General features: G+C 44.0%; 1 protein-coding gene across 1 annotated transcript in view; it reads right to left on the reverse strand.

Annotated features, from left to right (window-relative positions):
* Positions 1 to 236: 236 nt before the first annotated feature.
* Positions 237 to 23,220, reverse strand: part of scap (SREBF chaperone) — a 43,876-nt gene continuing 20,892 nt past the window's right edge. The window contains exons 9-23 of the mRNA XM_078287397.1: positions 20,276 to 20,388; positions 19,640 to 19,734; positions 19,176 to 19,274; positions 17,729 to 17,941; positions 16,352 to 16,728; positions 13,363 to 13,512; positions 6,780 to 6,981; positions 5,861 to 5,976; positions 4,791 to 5,325; positions 3,948 to 4,033; positions 3,419 to 3,501; positions 2,591 to 2,757; positions 1,855 to 1,935; positions 1,344 to 1,550; positions 237 to 487 (exon numbers count right to left, since the gene is read on the reverse strand). Coding sequence (XP_078143523.1) covers positions 242 to 487; positions 1,344 to 1,550; positions 1,855 to 1,935; positions 2,591 to 2,757; positions 3,419 to 3,501; positions 3,948 to 4,033; positions 4,791 to 5,325; positions 5,861 to 5,976; positions 6,780 to 6,981; positions 13,363 to 13,512; positions 16,352 to 16,728; positions 17,729 to 17,941; positions 19,176 to 19,274; positions 19,640 to 19,734; positions 20,276 to 20,388 — 2,770 coding nt within the window. The 3' untranslated portion in view covers positions 237 to 241. The remainder of the gene's footprint in view (positions 488 to 1,343; positions 1,551 to 1,854; positions 1,936 to 2,590; positions 2,758 to 3,418; positions 3,502 to 3,947; positions 4,034 to 4,790; positions 5,326 to 5,860; positions 5,977 to 6,779; positions 6,982 to 13,362; positions 13,513 to 16,351; positions 16,729 to 17,728; positions 17,942 to 19,175; positions 19,275 to 19,639; positions 19,735 to 20,275; positions 20,389 to 23,220) is intronic.

The following is a 23,220-nucleotide window of genomic DNA, read 5'->3' on the forward strand; positions in this document are numbered from 1 at the left end:
AACAGAAACAAAATCTCATTGCTATAGAAAAAGAGCCTCGTACGCATATGGAAAAAAGGCCTAATGATCGTCTCGTTTGTATGTAAAAAAAAAAAAACAACAACAACAAAAGAGCGTCCGACGGTGGGAAAGTGGAACGGATGGAGACGAAAAGGGATGCCGAGTGTACGGTTTTTTTCCTCCGCCCCCTGCTTTTTCGGTCAGCGCTCGTGCCGGTCCCCCCCCCTCCTCCTCCTCCTCCTCAGTCCAGCTTCTCCAGCACCGACGGCACGTAGACCAGGCTGAGCTCGCTGCCGAAGTCGCAGACGATGGCGGCGTTGTCGAGCACCAGGAGCTGCCGGACGCCCTGGCCGTCGCTGCTCTGGCCCAGGTAGACCGTCTGCAGCAGGTCGCCGAAGTTCAGGTCCCAGAAGGAGACGCAGCCCTGGCCCCCCGTCACCAGCAGAGACTCGGAGATCACCCCCAGGCTCGCCCCGCAACCCACCTCCTGCAGGAGAGGAGGGAGGGAGAGAGAGGAGGGGTTAGTTTTACTCAGCAAAGAGAGAAGAGAGGAGAAGACGTAGAAAGAGGGAGAATGACGCAAGTAAAATAGTTGGAAGGTGCTCACTGGACCGGGCTCGGATTACAAAATCATGAAGAAGGGAAAACCAAGACACTCTGTCTCTCCAACAATTATAAATGCTTTTATTTGGCCGGCATACCAACTAGGAAATTTGAGTGTGGCTAATATGTTTTCAGATTTCCTTGTTGGTATGCCACACTAATAAAGGCCTTTTTAATGTTTGGACCGAAGAGGAGTGCCTTGGTTTTTCCTTCTTCACAAAAAAAAGAGGGGTTGGCTTTATTTACAAAGGGAAGAGGGAAAACAATGTTCCTACTGCGACTTTTCCATGACTTCCACTAACTAAATCAGAGTGCTTCCATGACCTAAAAATGTAATTCCTTCCTGGTTTGTTAATGTTTTTCTAAAAGAGTCTGGAGGTCTAACAGTCTGGTTTCCACTACAGTTGGAGAACAACAGCTGAAACCCAAAATCTAATGCAGTGAATGTAAGAAACAAGTTGTAAAATACATTCTGCTGCAGTGTATTCCTGGAAAGTGACCATTTGTAGGGAGAAATTATCAAATTCCCTGACTTTCCCTGTCTGGAATACCTCTCAATATATCATGATATTCCAGGAATTCCATGACTAGCGGAGGAGAAGGAGACGGGATGGGTTTATTCATTAAAGGAGCAAAGATGAGAAGGAGAGAGAGAACGAGGGGTTGGCTTGAAAGAATGAATCTAAAAGAGTCATTTCAGTGATTTCCACACACACACACACACACACACTATACTGTACCTGCTGTATGGAGTAGAGCTTGATGCCGGTGCTGCGGTCCCAGATGCAGATGAGGTCATCCAGTCCTGAGCTGATGACACAGGAAGTGGTGCAGACCAGCGAGGTGACGTCGCCGCGGTGACCGTAGACGTGGCTGACCCGACTCCCTGTCAGGACGTCCCACAGGCAGATGGCTCCGTCCTGCCCGCCGCTGGCCAGAACCATGGTCTGGAGAGGAACCCAAACACAGGGTTACACACACACATAAAAATGTAGATTTTCTCAAACACTGATACAGATATTTTTGGATTGAAGCTGCCCATAGACGATATCTTTTTATTATCTGGATATTCAATGTCTTTAAATTTAACCAGTTTTAACCAAGAATTAGAAGGTATTTTGGTATATAATGGTATTAGAGGAAGGTATAGACTTGTATTTTGGTACAGAATGGTATTAGAGGAAGGGTGTAGACTTATATTTCGGTATAGACTGGTTTTAGAGGGACTAACAGGCTGCAGTCCACACTGACCTGGTCTATGTAGATGGCTGTTATCCCTCCAGAGTGTCCCTGCAGGGTGAAGAGGCAGCACGAGTCCTCCAGACGGTACACCTGACAAATAAACACACACAGGTTAGGGTTCATCAGGATTAGACAGAACAAAAAACAGGTAATAGGATTTTTTTGTCAATATCATCCAGCCTTTGTTGTAAGTGCTTCAAAGATAACTTGGGACGACTTGTGAATGTATGTGTTCTTTGTTGTTCAGTTAAAAAAAAAATCCCTTTTATCTCCTTAGCTCTTACTTTATTTCTTGTCCTAGCACTTCCCTTACACTTCTTCTTACATGATCATGGGAATATTGTGTTGTGGCTTGACCTTTGACCTCCGTACTATTGGTTGCTTGTAGGGCTGGGCGATAATTCAATATTATCGTTTATTGTCTTTCAGTGGAATCATATCGTGATGATATGATATATGATATTTTGATATTGTGACACACAATTCTGCCGTCTAAATTGATAACAAGCATTTAAAAAAAAAAGAGGTATGAAACATTTTAAGGAATATTATCGTGATATACTGTATATCAATATTGAAAAAGATCCTTATGATTACTGTGATATTGATCACTCAGCCCTAGCTGCTTGTCATGTTGGTGATGTAGGAACTGAAGCTTGTTCTACTTTGGCACTCACTGTAAGTCAGTCTGGATGAGTGTTTTGTCTAAATGGCTGAGCAGTAGCAGGTAGTATTCGGTCGTTACCCTGACGGTGTGGTCCTGGCTGCCGGTCACCACCCGGCCGGCCGCCGCCCGCAGCACCGTGATCGGCTTCTGGTGAGCGCACTGCACCGAGCGAGTCAGCTGACAGCTGATCACATCCTCACTGCTGTAACAGGGAGAGGGGGGCATGCTGCCACGACCAGGGGCTCCTGGAGGGAGGGGGGGGGGGGGGGAGGAGGAGGAGGAGGAGGAGGAGAGGAAGAGGAGGAGGGGGAGGAGGAGGAGGAGGAGGAGGAGGAGGAGGAGGAGAGGAAGAGGAGGAGGGGGAGGAGGAGGAGGGGGGAAAGGGGGGGAGGAGGAGGAGGAGGAGGAGGAGAGGAAGAGGAGGAGGAGGAGGAGGAGGAGGGGGGGGGGGAGAGGAAGAGGAGGAGGAGTAGAGGAAGGAGGAGGATGAGGAGTAGTAGTAGAGGAAGAAGGAGGAGGAGAAGAAACAGTTAAGGAGGAGTAGAGGAAGATGAGTAGAGGAAGAAGGAGGAGTAGTAGTAGAAGGAGGAGTAGAGGAAGAAGAAGGAGTAGGAGTAGTAGAAGGAGGAGTAGAGGAAGGAGTAAAAGGAGGAAAAGGGGTACAAGGAGTAGAACAAAAAGGACAAGGAGGAGGAGAAGAGGAAGACGAAGAAGAATCTTTATTTCTACAGCACTTACGCAAAACCAGAGTTTACAAAGTGCTTTCCAGGAAGGCATAAAACACAAAATACACCGACAGTATAAACAATCAGTTATGATTAGAGGGATTCAGTTATGACTAGAGGGACCGGTCTAGAGCCTGTGGTCTTGATGTTTCACTCCCTCGGTCGTGTGGCGGAGCCTCACCTCTGTACTGCAGCAGGCCCAGAGGCTTGTTGATCTCAACGGTGAAGAAATCCAGAGACCCGTTCAGCCGGGCCGCTACGATCCTGGAGAGGACGAGGAGAGACACGGGTTCTCAGGATCAAATACAGTCATGCAAGTCTTATTTTACTGTTACACATACAAGGTACTATTCTACTTCTTCATTAAAAGTATGTGGTGTTTCCTCTATAGTCACTGAATGGTAGCGTGCCACCACAGAAAGAAAAGTACCACCACTTCTTAAGAGGATGGTTAAGAGAAAATGGTAATCTAGCTCATTTTCCCCTAAAAAAGAAGTACAAGTAAACAAGTATGGGCCTAGTGTTTACTAACAGTGCTTTATCATAATAAATCACCCAAATGAGAAGAGGTTTAGTTCTGCAATCTGCACTGGAATCAAAACTGAGACTAAAACAGACTAAAATCAGTCCCATCCAGTGCTAAATAACAACACTGGCTAGCCCGTGTGTATGTGTGTGTGTGTGTGTGTGTATGTTTGTGTGTGTGTTACCTATTGTTGAGGAAGGCTAGAGCTGTGATCCCCGAGACACCGTCTTCGTTACTGCAGCGTAACGAGCCCTCCACTGCATCCCACAGCTGCAAAGACCAAAACAGGTCAGTGTAGACATCAGCACTGTATACTCAACATTTACGTTCATTTTACACGTTAGGCACTTAGCTGATGCTCTCATCCAGAGAGACCTACAAACAGTGAGCAGGTCCAGCGTCTCATTCGAGGACACTTTGACAAGACACACCGGTTGGGGGATCAAACCTGCCACCTTTCAGATACATGACAGTCGCTCTGACCACCCAGCCGACCTGCTGCTCTTTGACAAGCTACATATGTGACATTTCATTTCTCTTACAATGCCTTGCTGTAGCTGGAAATAGTCAAGATGCTGTTATGTAAAAGCACAATAAAATAATTTTGTTTAAATCATCTCCACTGATAATTGTGGTCATAATATGTGACAAAACAATCAATTATAATTTTAGCCATAGTGCCTTGAGACTGTGTTAGTTTATACTCTGCATACGGCATTTTGGATGATGTGCATCACATTTTGTGTGCTGATCTTGGTATTGTGAATTTCCTTTGGGACAATAAATCGTAAATAAAGTAGAGGCCCGAGAGTATCGGCAAATGTTCGCAAATTATTCAAAAAGACGAGAATATCATCATGACCTGATGAAGCCACAGAGTGAACGTCGTCATTTTTAGTTTGCCAACCACATTTTAGATTTTTTTGTTTTGTGTAAAAATAAACAGACAAGGCATGTGAATGCGCATGTCATTTTTTGCAAGTTATAATAAATGGTATCACTTCATCACATCAGCTGCTTATTTCACCTCCAGTTTCCCACTGCTCCTCCCAGCAGCGATCAGATTCCCCCTTAACTCCATGGCCCAGACGGCACTGTCCCAGTCCGCCGTCGGCTGCGTCCCGGCAGCAAAGGCCCTGTCCTGGGCCGTGGGGGCCGGAGTGTCCCCTAAGCTCCGCCTCCTCTGCAGGTGAGCTGCGGAGGGCGGCGAGGAGGAGCAGGAGGGGGAGGGGTAGGCGGAGGGCGACGGGGGCTCGTGCTCCATGTAGGCGCGCTCCACCAGGCCCCCGAAGTCGAAGCCTGTCCTGGGCGGGGGGGAGAGGTGTGAGGGCGGCTGGCAGGTGAAGTTGGTGTCTATGAGGGGGGTGAGGTCCGGCTGGTCGGTGAAGAGCGTCGGCCTGCTGGGCGCCGTGCGGCGTCTCAGCGGGTAGCCCTCGTCCTCCGATAGGCCGTCGCCGATGGAGGGACCTTCGGAGCCCAAGCACTCTGGCTCTGTGGCTCCGCCCACGCTGTCCCAGCCGTCCCGCTGCTCCCAGCAGCCACTGCTGCTGCTCCGTCTCAACCTGAGAGAGAGAGAGAGAGAACAAAAGGTCAGTTTGCTGCAATGCAGTACCAAATAATATCAAACAAGTGTGGAAAATGTTCAAGTTTAGTATACTCACTTATTATTGACAAAATATCAGCATTTGATTCATAAATTATTATTATTTGATAATATGGTTACCAGACAATTATGATTAATTGTCATGCTCATCAAAAAACCGAGCCATAATCTAAAAGTTGCAAATGTCACAAAACAGCGAAGATAATCAGATTAAGAACAGGCTGCAGGTTTTTTTTGTTTTTTTTTTTAAGATTTATTTTTGGCATATTTTATGCTTTATTGACAGAGAGATAGTGAGAGAGACAGGAAGGTATGGGAGAGAGAGAGAGGGGAGGACATGCAGCAAATGACCGCAGGCTGGATTCGAACCCGGGTCGCTGCGGGAAGGACTGAGCCTTATGGTACGCGCTCTACTCGGTGATCCACCAACAGCAACATAAATACATAATGGATTGAGTGTGAATCCCGGTATAAGATGTGTGTGAGCGTCTCACCCGTGGTGGGGGATGACAGTCAGACAGTCTCCAGTCTGGGCGTCCCAAACCCGGATCTGTCCCGCCAGGCAGCAGCTGGCCAGCAGCATCCCGTCACTGGCCAAACACTCGATGTCCTGCAGGGAGAAAGAGAAGGAGACAATAAACCAGCTTCATTATACAGTAGGTTCACAGAGATATTTATCTATTGCACACACATGACTTATGATTCATTTAACAGTAGGTGTCACTTTATCCCAAATGGTTTGTCCCTCATTTGGAATGAGTAGCCACAATTTTCCTGCAACTAGAGGGTCACAGGTTCAATCCCTGCAACAGCCAATCTGTCCATTCCTGACAAAGTTTTCTGCAGTGAGACAGTGAACCAACACCTGTTGTTCCCTGCTGAACCTGCAATCTGACTCCTCCGGTGAAATAAATACATGTTAGTGAGCCTCAGAATAATGAGGGAAGAAACAGCTTCCTAACTGTGTGTAACACGGCAACTCAACTCCTTAGCATCGGTTCATTTAAGAGCAGGTGTCTATTTTTTTTTCCCAGTGGCGTACATCTCAAAAGACAGTGCAAGTGGAGATAGTTGAATGGAGAATATGTGGAGAATTGTTTTGTTTTTTCCATGTGTGTCTACATGTATCCCCAAGTCAAAAAAGTCAAAGCTCTCCATCTTCAGGTACTTTAAAAGGAAACTAAAAAGACTAAGCAGTTAAAAAACAACCAACCAACGCAGGCTAACCAGATCTGGTCTTCATCAGGGTCCCAGGCTTGTGTTTTGTTTTTTTTATAAATTGGTTTACTGATAAGCTCCACCAATAAGCACCTGTGTGCAAACATTTTGACCAAATCCAAGCAGCACATTTTCTTGTTTTTCTGGTGTGTGCGTTGTGTGTATGTGTGTTTCTGTATGTGTGTCCCGTCTCACCATGCTGTGGCCCCTCAGCAGCAGCGGTGAGATCTCGCTGATGGGCGGTGAGTAGCCGTAGTCGTCACAGGGCAGGTCGCCGCGGCGCCGGCGCCCGTGGGCCACGCCGTTCTGACCGTAGTTCCGCGGGCAAAGAACCCGGTAGAGACAGAAGAGCAGCAGGACCAGCAGGACGCCCGCCGCCAGGCCCAGAGCTGCCACCCTGCAGGGGGAGGGAGGAGGGGTGGGGTGGGGTGTGTGAATGAGGAATCAAAGAAAAAAAAAGGTCTATGGTTTTATTTTTCCTTTATTTATCCAGGGAGAGCAACGGAGCATGCTGGTTCCTTTCCAGCAACGTCCTTCTTTACATTCATACTGTTCCACACATTCACACTCTTCTCCTTTTGATTTACTGCCCATTATTAATGATGATGCTGTTTGTTGTTTAATGTTGTCTGTCTGTTATGTCCCTTAATGTTGAATGTTTGTATGTCTGAATTTTTATTTTATCCCCTCCCCTTTCGCCCCCAAGAGGCGAACCTCTTTCCAGGCCGTCTGTCCAAATAAGAATCTGTTCTTAAGATCCGCCTCAGGATAAATACAACAAAAAGCAGCTGAGGGTTCGGTGCCTTGCTCAAGGGCACCTTGACAGAAGTTGTTGACATTTTCCCAGCTGGTCAGGGGATTTAAACCAGCAATCTTCTGCCTAATGCTGCCCCTGGTGTGTCTACAGCATAAGAATTAAATCTGTATCACACTGTTCTTATCAAGGTCTTATCAAGGTCTTATCAAGGTGTATCAAGGCTGTAACTTTGATTAAACATTATAAACATTAACAATAAAAAAAAAACAGCTTGTTAAGGCAAAATTCATAGAGCCTACAAGTTCAGTTCATTTGGCTAAGAGTGATTTTAAGAAAGAATAGAGTAAGTTTAAGAATAAAACAGAAAAGTTATCACTGCACAGCCAGTGAAATAAATAGATACAGGTCCTTAGACACCAGTTTCTAGCCTGCCAGTCTAAATTATGAACAATTTATTGAGGTAAAAGGATGGGCTGCTGCATAAAGCCCGTCCCATACCTGGAAGGCCACATGTATGATCTCTGCAACTGTCAATCAAAGTTTCCTCAAACAAGACAGTGAACCCTACCTGCTGCTCCCAGCTAGCCCTGCAGGCTGCCTCCTCTGGTGAAATGCAAACCTGTATGTATGTATGTGTGCCTCAGAAGTACATGCACAGAAAGAAATTCCTAAATATCGCCACATTGCAACTAAGAGCTCTGAATTCCCATAAAAATATACCTCCGTTCTGCAGCTATTCCCCTGCAGATACACGCCACCGAATCCAGTCCCTCCATGTGTCAGACCGTCCACATGGCAAAAGCATGACATAACATCTCTGCCTGCTCTACTACCTGCTGTGAACACCCCACACACACACACACGCACACACACACACGCACACACACACTGTCCTCTAGTGGCAACAACAGGGACAGCAGCCTCTTGTCTTCAGTCACCTGTGGTGTGGAATGTGGCGTTACGGTGACGGTGAGACCTGCCACAGCGGTGCGACCCACCCCGCCTGAAATACCAGTCCTTCAGAAGTCTGTCTGCTGCTCTGAGACTGAAACTCACTCATTCACACAGAGCTACAAGTACAGTATGTGCCGACTGCAGCAGCATGAGGGAGGTTTTGTAATATAACATGAGCCGCAAGACAGAGAGTTTCATCCAAAGCGTCTTGCAGCACAACGGGTTTATAGGGTTTTAAGGTGCGATCACAGCTGCAGTTCTTTGGTCCGAACCATTGTGGAAAAGTTTACTTCTAGTTCGTTTTTTTGCATTTGGCTTGTAGGTTCACACTAGGGCTGGACGATAATTCAATATTATCGTTTATCGTCTTTCAGTGGGATTATATTGTGATGATATGGTGATTTTGGGATATTGAGACGCAGAATTCTGCTGTCTAAACTGATGAGAACAAGCAAATTTTATTTAGAAACTCAGACAAAACGAAGTATGGTAGGAATATTATGTGAAAATTTCAGTTTGACATCACACCAAACATTACCATTCGGTTCAATATGATGAACATTAATTTGATTATTTAACGTGATTTCGCTTATGTGAGCCATATCGTCATATATATCAATATCGAAAAAAATCCTTCTGATTATCGTGATATTGATTTCAACCATATCGTCCAGCCCTAGTTCACACTGTCTGATTACAATCGAACCAGGACTTGTAAACAAAAGTCACATGGACCCACAAGCAGCTTGTTTACTGGTTTTGCTCACCTGTCATCTTGCCAGGTTAGAGATTTTGGAGGAGTCAAAACAAAGCTGATTCCAGTCCCTGATGGACTTGTCTGTCTCTTCTTCTCTGGTGTTCATACCAGTTAAGAGCACATGAAGAAACAGCTGAATATGAGCATCAGTCCAGACTTCATTTTGTTCTGCTAGGCTTTCCAAGCATGAGGAACTGCTGGCTATCACATGTCCACATCTGTCTCCTTCTACCCATAACACCTTGCATTTTTGGGTTGCTTCCTGTAGTTGGTTGGATTATGTTCTCACTCCTAACGAACCGCACCGCAGTTCTCTTGTTAGAGGACTGAGACTCGCATTTCCAGGTGTCTCCTTATGCCGTTATTTGGTGCCACCATAGTTCGGCATTGTTCTCACTTGCAGAAACAATCTGAACTAAGGGAGTAAACAAAACACTCCAGAGTTTGAATACACTGCTTGGTGTGAACACGCACTCAGTATGGGCGGTTCCAGAGGGAATCGAACCCCCTGTTAACACCATGCTCTCCCCATGGAGCCGCACATGGGGGTGCAGCACGAAGCACACAGAGGGAAACACAGATCTGATTCAAAGCCTTACAGTGGGAATATCACATTCTGAATATTTGTTAACGTTCCCAGTGCTAAAGGACATGGGAAGAATGTGAAGAGTGTCATTTCAAGAAGTTGTGAATTGTGATTTGCAACAATGTGGAGGGTTGGACCGCTGATACAAGGCGCCGAGGAATGCAGGAGGAAGATGACCTTGGCCCTCTTGGGAGTTCTCAGAGTGTGTGAGAGAGAAGAGAGTGTGTGTGTGTGTGTGTGTGTGTGTGTGTGTGTGTGAGAGAGAGAGTGTGTGTGTTCAGATGGAAAAATGTATCCGCACACTGGATTTGAGCTCTCAATGTATTATTACTTATTACTGTTACTTTTATTTTATCAACATTACTACTTTTTATTACTAATGTACCATTATTGCTGCTATTACTACTGTTATTACTATTAATAGAATATAGTCAATTTTTCTGTAGTGGGTTTTTTTATAATGATTTTAATTTTATTTAGTTTTATTTGGGTTTATTTTCTATTCCTTATTTTGCAGTTGTTCTATTATTTACCTAATTGTTCTTGTTCCTTTAGTTTTGTTTTTAACCTTATATTTTATATTTTTACCATATATTTTTTACTCTATGCTTTTATTTGTTGTGAAGCACATTGTAACAATTGTTTTGAAAGCTACTATATAAATAAAGTTTTTATTATCATTATTAATTCTATCATTATCAATAGTATCATTATCATTCTCATTATCGCTATTATCATTACTATGGTGTGAATGTATTTCTCCATTTGTGCTTCAGGTCTATTTTTAAGCAGCACCTGTCCTGAACCGGTTGGATGTGGCCGCTTCCACCAGTGTGTGTGTGTGTGTGTGTGTGTGTGTGTGTGTGTGTGTTCACCTTTACCACACTAACCCTCTCTGACTCAGTGTTTCTACACAGCACAACGCAGCAGTCACTTCCCTGCTGTGAAGGTCGTGACCCTGACCTGACAGCCTCCAGCTGACAGCCTCCTATCTACCAGCCAGAGATAAAACACACCGACAACCTGACAACAAACCGCCTTACACAACACTGATGTTGACATGGAGCTCAGTGTCACTACTGTGTCATAAGTTGATTTCTCTGTATTGTTGGCTTAATTACAGCATTTTTACACGATTTTATGATGCTTTAAATTCAGTGTAAGGATATTCCTCCATTTTGCTGTGTGTTGACTTTATCCTGCACCTGAGCCTGATCTACTTCACATGTTTTTTATGACCCATGTCATGCTATGTAACTGTCATGTAAAACGTGATAAGAGTAAAAGTTCTCCATAACAACAAAGATGAACCCTTGATTTCCAGGCCAATATACGTATGTATATGTTTATGCTACACCCTACAGCAACAATAGTCTAGTAGCATTATCTAATAAATAATTGGTCAGTACTAATGTGGCAGCTATGGACACTGCAGACATGGATTAATTTGGCATGCATGGACAATTAACAGTCATCCATGTTATATAATTTATTTGTAATTGGGCATTTTATTTGTTTGCGCGTTCGTTTCTGTCGGGGTGGGGAGGTGGGAGTGGGTGTTGGGTGTCTATGTGTTCTGTTTTTGGTATTTTTACATCTTTTTTATTGCATTTCTGTATGCTTATATATTGGAAAAAGCTCAAAATAAAAAAAATCAGATCAGCACTGGTCAGTAAATTGGTCAGTACTGCTTATGCTTCTGGGAAATTGGCGCTGTGGTAAGTTTATCTGTCCTACCGCTAAATTAGGCACGAGTCTGGCCATCATTTGGAGGTCTTACTTGATTATAAAACCTTTGTTGGCTGGTGAAATAGTGAAAGTGGTTGATGAATCTCGGACATTTTGGCCATAAGACACTTTGGCCTGTGAGCAATACGTTTCCTTCCCCCCCAAATAGAGGAAACTGTGGTTTTTGAGTGCTTTGCTCTCTTCCTACAATCCAATCTGTGACAGGAAACACCAAAGAAGAAGACAGTTCCACCGAGTTCAGACCACACAGGAGAAACCGCCTCTCTCTCCACCGGCATCTGCTCCCTGACCTGAGAGATAACAAGCAGCCTTTTCTTTGTCCTCTCTTTTTTTTTGTCTCAGATAAGATAAACATCAGCCCACTGACAGAGCGCACTTCACCCAACCATGACTGAGATACGGCTTAACCTCAGATTCTTCTAGAAGGGAAGGAGAAGCAGTTAGGGCTCCTATACACTGTCTATTTCCAAACTTTTTAACCCATACAGAATCAAAAGCACTTTCAGGGTTCTGACACCTTTTTGTAAATTAAATTCCAAGACTTTTTGATTGCTCATGTCTGACTTGCAGCACAATTTCAATGACCAAAACTTGTCAGCATTTTCCATTTTTCAACTATAAGATTTTTTCGTTAAACAGACAATTTGAATGTTGCAGGTATCACCTCACATGAGTGATTGACAATAAAAAAAAAAAAGCGATTGAACAAATTTCTCTGACTGATTTCCAAACATATTTGGATATGTATAATTTTCCCTAACTTTTTCCAAGCCTGGAAAAACAAAATGTTCAACTTCCACAACCAGATTTTTGATGACTGGTAACTGTGCTGTCCTGTGTGAAGAATGCCCGCTCCTTTATTCATTCAAGGATTTGGTTACAAGGACATCGAATTGAGTCATGAGTTTATGTGTGTGGGTACATATGTCTGTGTGCCTTTGTGTGTGTGTGTGTGTGTGTGTGTGTGTGTGTGTGTGTGTGTGTGTGTGTGTGTGTGTGTGTCTCAATGGTTAGGGCAAATTCCACACACCTTAGCGCATGCTATGTGGAAGCCTTGACTTTGAGGCTTAAATCTCTGCCAGGCATCAATGTCAGAAATCTACATGACCTCAGCCTTGGACTCTACTTGACTTTACTACTCTAACTCGACTGCAGTCCTGCTGGAGGAGGGACTTCCCTGGGAGTTTCAACATCCACTATGCAATCAGTTCAGTGACACCCTGGTGCAAAGAATAAAGGCCAAGGACTCTGAAGTGCTGTGACCCAGCATGCACTGCTGTGGCTCTGCATGACTAATGCAACGATTAATACATTTTCATATTCCAGTGGTTCTCAACCTTTTTGGCTTGTGGCCCTTTAAATCGAAGCAATGCATACCTGCGCCCCCATCACAGGCTGCATATGCAGAGCGGTGAACAGTTCAAGCAGAGAATGATTTTCCCTTTTCAGGTTGTTTGATCTGATTTAGTATCAGAGGAGGCCGAGAGGCTGAAAACTACTCAGCATTTCACAAGAAGAAAGCAAAAGAAAGTTTTGAAAAGAACAGTACAGTATAATGTACAGTAGAAATATGTTTTTTTATATCCCATAAATCATCTCGCAACCCCCAAAATTATATCGCGACCCCCAGGTTGAGAACCACTGTCTATTCTATCCTACTACTTCTATCCTATTTCCAAATCACATTTTTTTCCAGAGGGAAGGGTGTTGACGACAGCTTCCTCAACAAGGCCTTCTTGTGCTGTACAGATTCCTGGCCTCGCAATTCATTCCATCATCAAAATTAGAATCTAGTAATCGACTAATCAATTAATCGACTAATAGACTAATCGTTTCAGCACTATTTGTCATATTATCGTCTAGTCCTAGTTTGCATTTCGCAAAGACTTGATCTACTTTTTTAGAGGCTTTAAAATCAAGTGGGAAGAGGTGCGTGTGTGTGTGTGTGTGTGTGTGTGTGTGTGTCAGTACTGACTTGTAGAGGGTGAGGTCTGTCTGCAGGTCAGTGGAGACCTTGGGGATGGGGGGCGGAGGGTGTCTGGTGTCCTGAGGGTGCCGCGTCTCGAGGGCCTCCTGGGGGCTGAGGTGCAGCGTGACGGGGATGACTGGCAGGATGCTGATGTACCTGGAACAGGAAGGATGTTACAGAACAGCTGACCTTCCACACACACACACACACACACACACACACACACACACACGCAAAACCCAAACTGGCCAAAGCTCTTTTTAATGTGCTGATGTACAATTAATGGAACAACTAGACTCTAAACTGACCTGACTCTCAACCATGGTGGAAAATAAACACCAGCCACATGCTAGTAACTACAGACATTAGACAGACTGGTATCGTTTAACATGAACTGAAGTTTATAACACATTCGTAACACCGGAGCACGGGCTTCATGACAGCTGAATGGCACATTCATGAATACTGACAGTCGTCATGACAGCTTTATCACAACTTGGAGAAATATATGAAAACTGAATGAAAGCTGACAGATTGAATCAGTATTAATTCGGTTATAAAACATGTCATGCTATGTCTTACCAACAAAGTTAAGTTGAGAAACCATATTAAAGGCTATGGAATATATGACAAATAATGTGGTAAAGCCTGTTGATAAAGGCGAGAGACAAACAGCACAGATAAAAAAAAAAAACACCAGAGTGGGAAATCCCCACCAGCCACCGGCCAAGTGCTGGTAATTTTGTCTGTGGCTGGAAAATGTGTCAGCTCTATGAGCCACTTTGATATCTAACCAAACGTCGGCCAGATGTCTAGTTTTACTGTAAAAATCAATTTGCCAATTTTTAATGCATTGCTTACCGTCAACAAATCCTATGAAAATAACAAAATCAACAATGCGTTTGCTCTACTCCCGTTACTTTCTGACTTCCCACGTACCGTTTTTAGCCGTCAACCCGGAAGTCATTGGCTCCAATTGTAAGCTAAAAACCTTGAAATACAGCTCACAGAGACTTAGTTTCAATTTTAAACATCGCTAACTGTTACCATGAAAAAAGTCAGGCTGTTGTAGTTATTACAAAATCAAATTCAAATGGGAACAAATTCTTCATTACGCCGCGGACTATTTTCGGTGCTACGGAACTACTTTCCTGAGATCGCAAAGTGTTTACAGCCGGCTTATTAAGTTGTTTGAGGAAAAAGTCGGCCGGCCCGGTGCATCGTGATGATGAAATATGTTGCCCAGAGCAACGGCATGGCTCTTTGACGTGTTTTTAATCGTTTTTTTAATACAATGGAGTTCTATGGCTGCTGGGACATGAGGCTTCATTGGGCAGCGGCTACATGGACGAGACTTTTTGGCAAAACAAAATCATTGTTGATTTTGTTATTTTCACAGGATTTGTTGAGCAATACATTAAAAAACACCAGCCTTATCCTTTAAGTCATGACTCACTAAGTAATACTTTTGCAAGGCTGTTTGCAGCTGCAGTAAGGCCAACAATCACTCCTGCTTAACAGCTGCAAAAACAAAACAAAATGTTTAAAAAAAATTGTACATGGAATTGTTGAGACAACTTGTGTGAGCTGGGATCCCACAGAGCCATCGGAGACTCAAAATCCCTGTCTGTGTTGATTACGTGGAGTGTGTGTGTTAATCTCCCAGTCACTGAACAAAAGCTGGTAAATTTTTAGGCTTTGCTGATACATTTGTATGTGCCTACCAGACACTTAGAAAGGAAGCCAACCAGAATATGAAGATTATATTCCATCTCAAAAATCTAGTTGTCTGGAGAAACACTGACTACATTTACATGCAGGGAGTAACGCGGATATTGGCCATATTCCAGTTAAGGTCTTATTCAGGTTAAGCTGTTTACATGAACCTTTGATAGCCTGTGATTCAGTCTGCCTGTCGTCATAAATAAACCAAGTAATTCCTTTCCACTGGAGGCGTCCCGTCCACAGATAGAACGTTCCTCCCGATTTGACTGAGGTTACTTCTAATACAGGACAAAGAAACGACGATCCCATTAGTAATACTAATCGCTGCTCACCGGCCATGTTTTTTGTCGACATTAAAATGTTCCCATAATGATACAGACACCAAATCTCTGTTAATAATTCTTTTATTTTTGGCTAAAAAGTGTATCTTGCTGCGTCGGTCCGCACCGCAGGTCCCTACAGTCAACACGTGGATATCACAGATATCGGCCCTTCTCCCTCTGGAGAAATTGACTCATGATCTCAACCATAAAATCGGACGAATTCTGGAGACTCTGGAAACCTTTGCATTCTTTCCTACAGAGACTTTGACCTACTTGTTTGTGCCTGGAAGGCGATGGCTGATTGCTCCATCTGTATGTGCTATTTACTTGTTTCCTGTCATATTCTTGTACAATTTATGTATATTTATTATTATTTTTACTTGTTTTTCCTTTCAATTTAACTTTTACATATTGCAGCGTCTGTTGTTGGTTTGGGGTGGGATTTTTCTGTTTTGTACGTTTTTCTGTTGTTTATGTTGAGAGGTGTGTATGTGTTAATAAATGTGGTAATAAATAACAAAAAATGTTCCCATAATGCTGGGCGAGTCTGAGCCAAACCAAACGTGAGCAGTAACATGGAAGTGCCACCTGTCAATAGGACTTTGGCTCTCAGAAATGAATAGATGTGAACCCATTTTTATTCATTAAATTTTTTGTTTCAGTGTTATGTTTGTATGTTCTATATTCTGAAAAACGGAAAAAAAAATCAATAAATAATAGTATATATATATAATTGAAAGGAGTCCCATGCCACAGTAACCTGTTTAATATTGGAGTAATTAGATAATTGGAGTATGAGCTGACTCAGTCTATTCTAACCCAGTTATGATGTTTACAGGCGTCGACCTAAAACCAGGTTAACAGAATTCTCCCTTCATGTCAACACAGCCAGTGAAAGCGGCTAATGAATTTTCACTGTGGCTAGTTCCCCGCCCTGCAGCACCCACCTCTTGGCTAAAGTGATGTTGTAGTAGCTGAAGAGCGAGGGCCAGTGCCTGAAGGACAGCCTCCTCCAGCCCTCCTCGTCCTCCGCCCCCCAGCTGATCTGGGGCACAGAGGGCGGGGCCTGGGGGTGAGGCAGGGCCCCGTGGTGGCCCTGCGATTGGTTCTCGGGTAGCGGGGTGGGCTTGGGGGCGGGCAGGACGCTGAGGGTGCTGGTGGGGTCTCCTCCGTGGAAGACGGGGGCCACTCCCAGGTGAGGGGGCAGGCCGCCACCGCCCGGATCTCCCAGGGGGCTTTGCTCCGACACTTGAGCGGCCAAGTAGGTGCGCAGGCCGGCCGGGTCGGTGTAGACCAGGATGCCGATCCAGATCACCGTGCCGATCTGGGAATAAAACAAAGGAGTGTGAACATTCACTCACACAACTGTGGATAGAGTCCTGTAAACTAAGATGTAAAGTCCAGGATTCCCGTCTGAGTTGCTTTGACTTTGCTTTGAAAGTGCTGATGTTCAGCAAGGCCTGAAAAAACCCATCTACACCTATCTTCCATTTATCTAATCTGATTTCATATATTTAAACATAATTCATATTTCATGTTCCATATTTCTTTTTGGGGGTGGGAGACACTCAGTAAGCCCTGTGGGCATCTTTGGATCCTCCAGTACATTTTCTTATCTCATTTACTTACCTCTTTGATTATCATGGGCCATGTACTCTTACATATGCTAATAAACTAAACTATCTACTACCAACTGCACACTGTGACCTGGCAGTTTCACTTAGAGGCCAGCACAGGAACTCACTAACAAAGCTACCAGCCTCTGTTATTGCTGTTTGCTATGCAAAGTTGTAAAAGTCAGAATGACTGACAACAGCTAGCATGTTATTTTAACCTTTATTTACCTAGAGCAGATTTTCAGATTAGAGCATGTATGCTGTGTTTTGGAAATAATCTGCTTCATTTTCATACAGTTAACACACATTCACACCTGTGAGTTGCCCAGTTCAGCCACAGTCTTCTACTGGTGGCAGCTGAGCAGCTCCACTGGAGCAATTTAAGGTCAGATGCCTTGCTCAAGAGCACGTCGACAGTTGAAGGGTGTTAAAGGGAGGGAAGAGCAGTTCTCGTTCACTTCCCTCAAAGAGTTTCCCAGACAGTTATTTCCCTTTTCTCCCCAATTCTGTGCATCTCTAATCTCTCCCTTCTCACAATTATATTCCCTTTATTAGCCAAATACACTATATATAAAAGTATTTATCTTAGTGATGTTTGTGCAGTTAAAATAGTAACACGATGAATCCTCACACACATGGTACAGCAACAAGACACACAGCACACAGTACACATCACAGTCCAGATACACAGTCGTCTTCTCTGCTCACCATGATGATGCGCTGGGCCAGACGCGTGCGGGCCAGGAAGTAGACCACCCGCAGCCTTTTGGGAAGCCTGAGGTTCCTGAAGGCGGGGGTCTGCAGGGTGATGGTGTGGGGGGAGGGCCGCGGGGGCGGGGGGACCTCTCGGGGGCGCAGGGGGCCCGGCTTGGGAGGGGGCAGCCCCGCTTCGGCCGGCAGCCGGCGGTTCAGGTCGGCCAGCTGGGAGGGAGAGAGAGATGAAGGTTTAGACTTTTCTGTTTATATCTGAGTGGTTTCTGGCTTCTAAAAAAATGCAGAAAACCATAAATCAGTAGTTTCCAACTATGTGCGATTGATGACGCCGATTGATGGCGAAGACGGTGCTTGGTAAGTCATATAGGCACAGAGGGTCATTCCTATGCTACAATGCATTAAATCATAGGTATAGAGGTCCATTCCTACACTGGAATATGATAAAAGAATATTCCTATTTTTTATTATTATCCTTACTTACCTATTTTTATCTTTCTTTCTTTTTTAATGTCATTTTACTAGACAAATTGTGTGCTTTTTGTGTTTCATGTGAAGCACAATGAACTTTCCTTATGTATGAAATGTGCTATATAAATACAGTTTGTGCAATCATTTCTCAGTAATAGGCTACGTAATGTGCAATGGGTTGTAGGAATGTGTATGTTAAATTGTACATATATGCATTTTTTTGTTTTTTTTGTATGACGATATACTGTATGTATGCATGATTGTATGTATGATGTGAAGTATGCTGTGTATGGAACTGATGTTTTTATTAAGTGACACAGCAACACAGAGTCCAAGATAAATTTCCCCATGAGGACAATAAAAGTATATCTCATCTTATCTCATATTATCTTATCTCTTTGCAGGACGGTGTAGTGAGTAGGGAGGACGCGGGTTCAAGCTCCTGATGTTTTGGCATCCTGAGAAACCCCTTAACATGAATTCTGGGCTATTGCATTTGGTTGTACTCACTGATTTAATTCTAGAACAAGTAGAACACTAATGAACCAGTTCTGCATTTTTAAACCCTGAATAACTATCAGCGTACAAATTATGCAATGTCTTCCTTGAATTCTCATTAGCCATATGGCATTGATAATTTAAATATCTGCATGTGTTTTGCCTATGAGAGCTTAAGGGTTCTTTGACTGGAGTTTTTGTGGATGTAAAAGTGTGGGATTTCAAGCCAGTTTATGGGGCTTATTCCCATTTAGCAAGGCACTGAGCTAAACACCAGTGAAAGGTTTCAGTATGTGACAGGAGAAAGGACCAACAGGAGGAGGGTTAAGAGGTTTTAAATAAGAAACGCACGTTAGCAAAAGACTAATCTGGAAAACTATGTGGTGAGCGTGTGACCGCCATCTCACCCCATGTGTGACCTATATCTGCTCAGGAGAAAGAGAGAGAGATTGTGTGTGTGTGTGTGTGCTCTCACCTCCATGCGGCGGATGTCTATGGATAGTACGGTGGTGAAGAAGAACATCTGCAGGAAGAAGTCAGACACCAGGCCGACCACAGCGAACAGACAGAACTCCTGCAGCAGAGACACGGTTAGCATTTCTCACTGAAACACAAAAGGTGCAGCTGGTGGCACGCTGACTAGCTAGCTTGATTCTAGCTGTACGCATTGGTTACAGTTAAGATGTAGGCTAACTTGTTAGCTTGCTGCTAACGGTTTCCTGTTGATTTGAATGAAAAATTCACTCGAAATTCACGTTTTTCCATATTCTCATATTTTCTCAGTTGTTACATATTGTATGCATCTATTTTCATCTATTTTCATACTGCATATTTTCACATCTGTCTCAGTATTTTCTACAGCTGTTTTTTGCACCCTCTCTTATTATAACAGACTAGATGTGATAATGTGACAGTATCCGACTGAAACGCAGGAGTTACCTGGATAGCTGGCACCAGAGTGAAGTATCCGATGAGGATGATGCACAGTTCAGTGGCCATGTTCTTCATGATAGACCAGCTCTCATTACTAAGGCCTGGGGAAACAAGCAGCAACATTAACAAAAAATAAACAAGAGGCACCAGAGCTCCCTACTGTCCTGCCATTTTCCCTCATTAACATATACATTTATGCAGCAAGGTGCTCCAAAATCTAATCAGATCATCTACTCTATATGGGGAACCTGTGGTGTAAGTATGAAGTTTCTATCATGTATTGTTCTTGAGTTATTGTGTTAAATGTGTCTACACAGAGACAGACAGACTAAAAACTCAATTTACTCTCTCTCTTGCTTGGGTGTGGCCTCAGACACAAACTGGCAGGAAATGTACTTATTAAATTAATTTATTTATCCAGTGACCATGGTAGTTGGTGAAATCCAAAGTTTACCAGCCATTTTCATGACTTTGCTAGCCAAACTGATTTTTAAAATAGAAACGGTATCTAAATGATGGGTGGTTGCCTGCCAATGTAACAGAGTGGACAGAGTGTACTAATTTACTAGCATCTGGTAAATTAGTACACCCTGATACACTCAGACATGCGTGCAAGCAAACACACACACACACACTCTTTACCCTGAGCGATGCGTAGTTTGACCTCGAGGTCGACGGGGGTGGACACCACGGACTTGGTGAGGACCAGGACGTTCTCCAGGCCGATCACCACCACCAGGTACGGGAAGATCTCACTGCAGAGAGATGAGAGCGGCAATTACAACCTTGAGACTAACATGGAAAAACAAAATCACAGGAGCGATTTGTGTGTGTGTGTGTGTGTGTGTGTGTGTGTGTGTGTGTGTGTGTGTGTGTGTGTGTGTGCATATCCTGTGTGCACATGCTTATTTCTGGGTACATTTCTCTCTCTCTGCGTTGCCATGTTTTTAAACCTCTGTCCCCACTTGTATGACAACTACTGGGTTTATGAGTAGGCCTACTTTTTACGATTTAGGCATTCGGCTGATGAACACCAGACCGACTCACAATGAATACAACAGTAGAATAAGCTTCAATTCCTGGATCATAATAAACATTACAAGCAACCCCAAGTAAGGAATGCAAGGAATACTGATTTCCTAGAACAAATATTCCAATTTCCCTGGAATGGTTGTGAACAATCAATTCCTGTTAAATTTTTCCAACAAATTTCACTCAGCAAATTACTACGCACACCAATTATGTGCACTTGGCAACAAGGATGCTTATTTAAAACATGTTTGTAATCCGTTCAGAAAAGCCAGAATTACACCAGCGCTCCTAAATATGAGGGTTGTTTACCTGCCAGAGCGGCTGGTGGCCAAAAATTATAGCCGAAATTTACCGGCCACAGCCAAAATTTGCCGACTCTTGGCTGGAGTCTGGAGGTAATTTCCTACTCTGATGAAGTGTACACAAAGATTAGTAGAGAGTGTAGATAAGCTGGGAGAGGTAAGTGTATAACTGGGTCATGGTCACACAGGAGACTGTCAACAGCTCTGCATGTTACATCAGATGCACCCGGTAACACTGTACATAAACACACACACACACACACACACACACACACACAAACTATCACTACCTCTAGCTCAACAACCCTCTTCTGTAGAGTGAGCCATGAGTAAGCGGCATGTGCAGCGTGTATGCGTGTGTGTGTAAGCGCTGCCCAGTTATGTGGACCTTGGTGTGTCTGTGTGGGTCTTCGAACACACACACACACACACACACACACACACACACACACACACCCACACACACAAACAAGCACGGCCCACAGTGGGCTTATGCATGGTTCTCAGCCAGTGGTTGAATGACAGTGTGCCGTTGTCACGCCACGATGTCGACTTTCTAGTAAGCCTCAAACGATTGGCCACAAAATGTCAACATGGATATATCTCCGCCCTCTTTGGGAAGCCCCGCCCACATCCATACCCCGCTCCTTTTTGTCAACACAGTCACACACCGACTCTGAACCCGCCTGCTGTAAACATTAACACAAATCCATATAAAGTCAATGCTGAGGAAGTGGGAAGTTAATAATGTATGTGTGTGTGTGTGTGTGTGTGTGTGTGTGTGTGTGATTCTGAAGCTGCGTTCACACCAAACGCGAAGTGAATTTTTCACGCGGCACGATTACATACAAAGTCAATGCAAAGACGCAAACAGCTGCATATTCGCGCAAGTTGAAATTTTTCAACTTGGGCGGAAAATTCGCGTGACGCTGTGTGGCTTACTAGCGATTTAGATTCAACGGTTCATGTTTACGTGTGTTTCTTATCAGAGAAGATACGCCGCAGGAAGTGGAAGGGCCTCAGGGACGCCTACCTCAGGGAGAGGAGAAAGGAGACAGAGAGAAAGAGTGGGTCAGCAGCAGGGCCAGCTAAGAGGTGGAAGTACTCTGCGGTCCTGTCTGTCCTCGACCCATTTGTTACCCCGAGAGAGACCGGCAGTAACACGGGGCGGGGGGGCGAGGAAGACAGGACCCCAGAGTACAACACAGAGCATGCAGATGCAGTCGAGGACCAGTCAGAGGCAGCAGCAGGGTCAGAGACTGACATGGGAGGTTGGTTGATAAGTGAAGACACACACACACACACACACACACACACAGCATGAGAAATAATGCCTGCGAATATTCGCAGGTCGAGTAACGCGAGGCGAAGATTCGCTTGGTGTGAACGTGGCTTTAGTGAGTATGAAAGTGTGTGTGTCAGAGAATCTGCCCGTCTCTCACTGTGAATAAGATAAGAGATAATGATGAGGCTTTAATGGGCCGTTGCAGCAGCAAATAGTACAAAGAACAAGACAAAGACAAATAGAATATGAATAAGAGCAGAGCAACATGAGGATTATTTGAACATACACAACTGTCAATTTCAACACTAGAACATGCTAAGCAGAAATGTATGAATGAAACTATGAAAAGGTATAAAGACAGTGTGCAAAATAGCAGGTAGACGGGCCCTGAAGCAATGTTTCATGACTTCTTCATGACTTTCCACAACTAAGTCAGAGAGCTTCCATGACTCAAAAACTTGATTCCTTCCTGGTTTCTTAATGTTGTCTAGAAAAGTTCTCAGAAAAGTTCTCAGAAAAGTTCTAAAGGGGAAAACAGTCTGGTTTCCACTCCAGCTGTGTTTGCTGTGGAGACACCACCGTCTGATGCAATGAATGTGTGAAACAAGCTGGAAAATACATTCTGCTATAATCCTGCAAAGTGACCAAACTGTAAAATTCCCTGATATTCCTCGACTTCCCCAGAGAATTAAGCAAATTCCCTGACTTTCCTTTGTCTGGTACTCCATGATATTCCAAAAATTGCCTGACCAGTTGGGAACCCTGAGTAGAAATTGTTGGGGAAAAGAAAGAAGAAAGAACTGGAAGGAAGTTGGAGAGGGCAAATCTCTGATAACAACTCTGAACAATCCTCCAACTTGCTGTCACAACCAAAAAGATCAGTCCTTCCACTTCAATTTTAAGTTAAATTGATTTCTTGACCCTGCAAACACACATTTGGAGTCAAGTCTCCATATCCATTAGTTTGA

Source organism: Centroberyx gerrardi, chromosome 12, assembly GCF_048128805.1.
Source record: "Centroberyx gerrardi isolate f3 chromosome 12, fCenGer3.hap1.cur.20231027, whole genome shotgun sequence".
In the NCBI taxonomy this organism is placed as follows: domain Eukaryota; kingdom Metazoa; phylum Chordata; class Actinopteri; order Beryciformes; family Berycidae; genus Centroberyx; species Centroberyx gerrardi.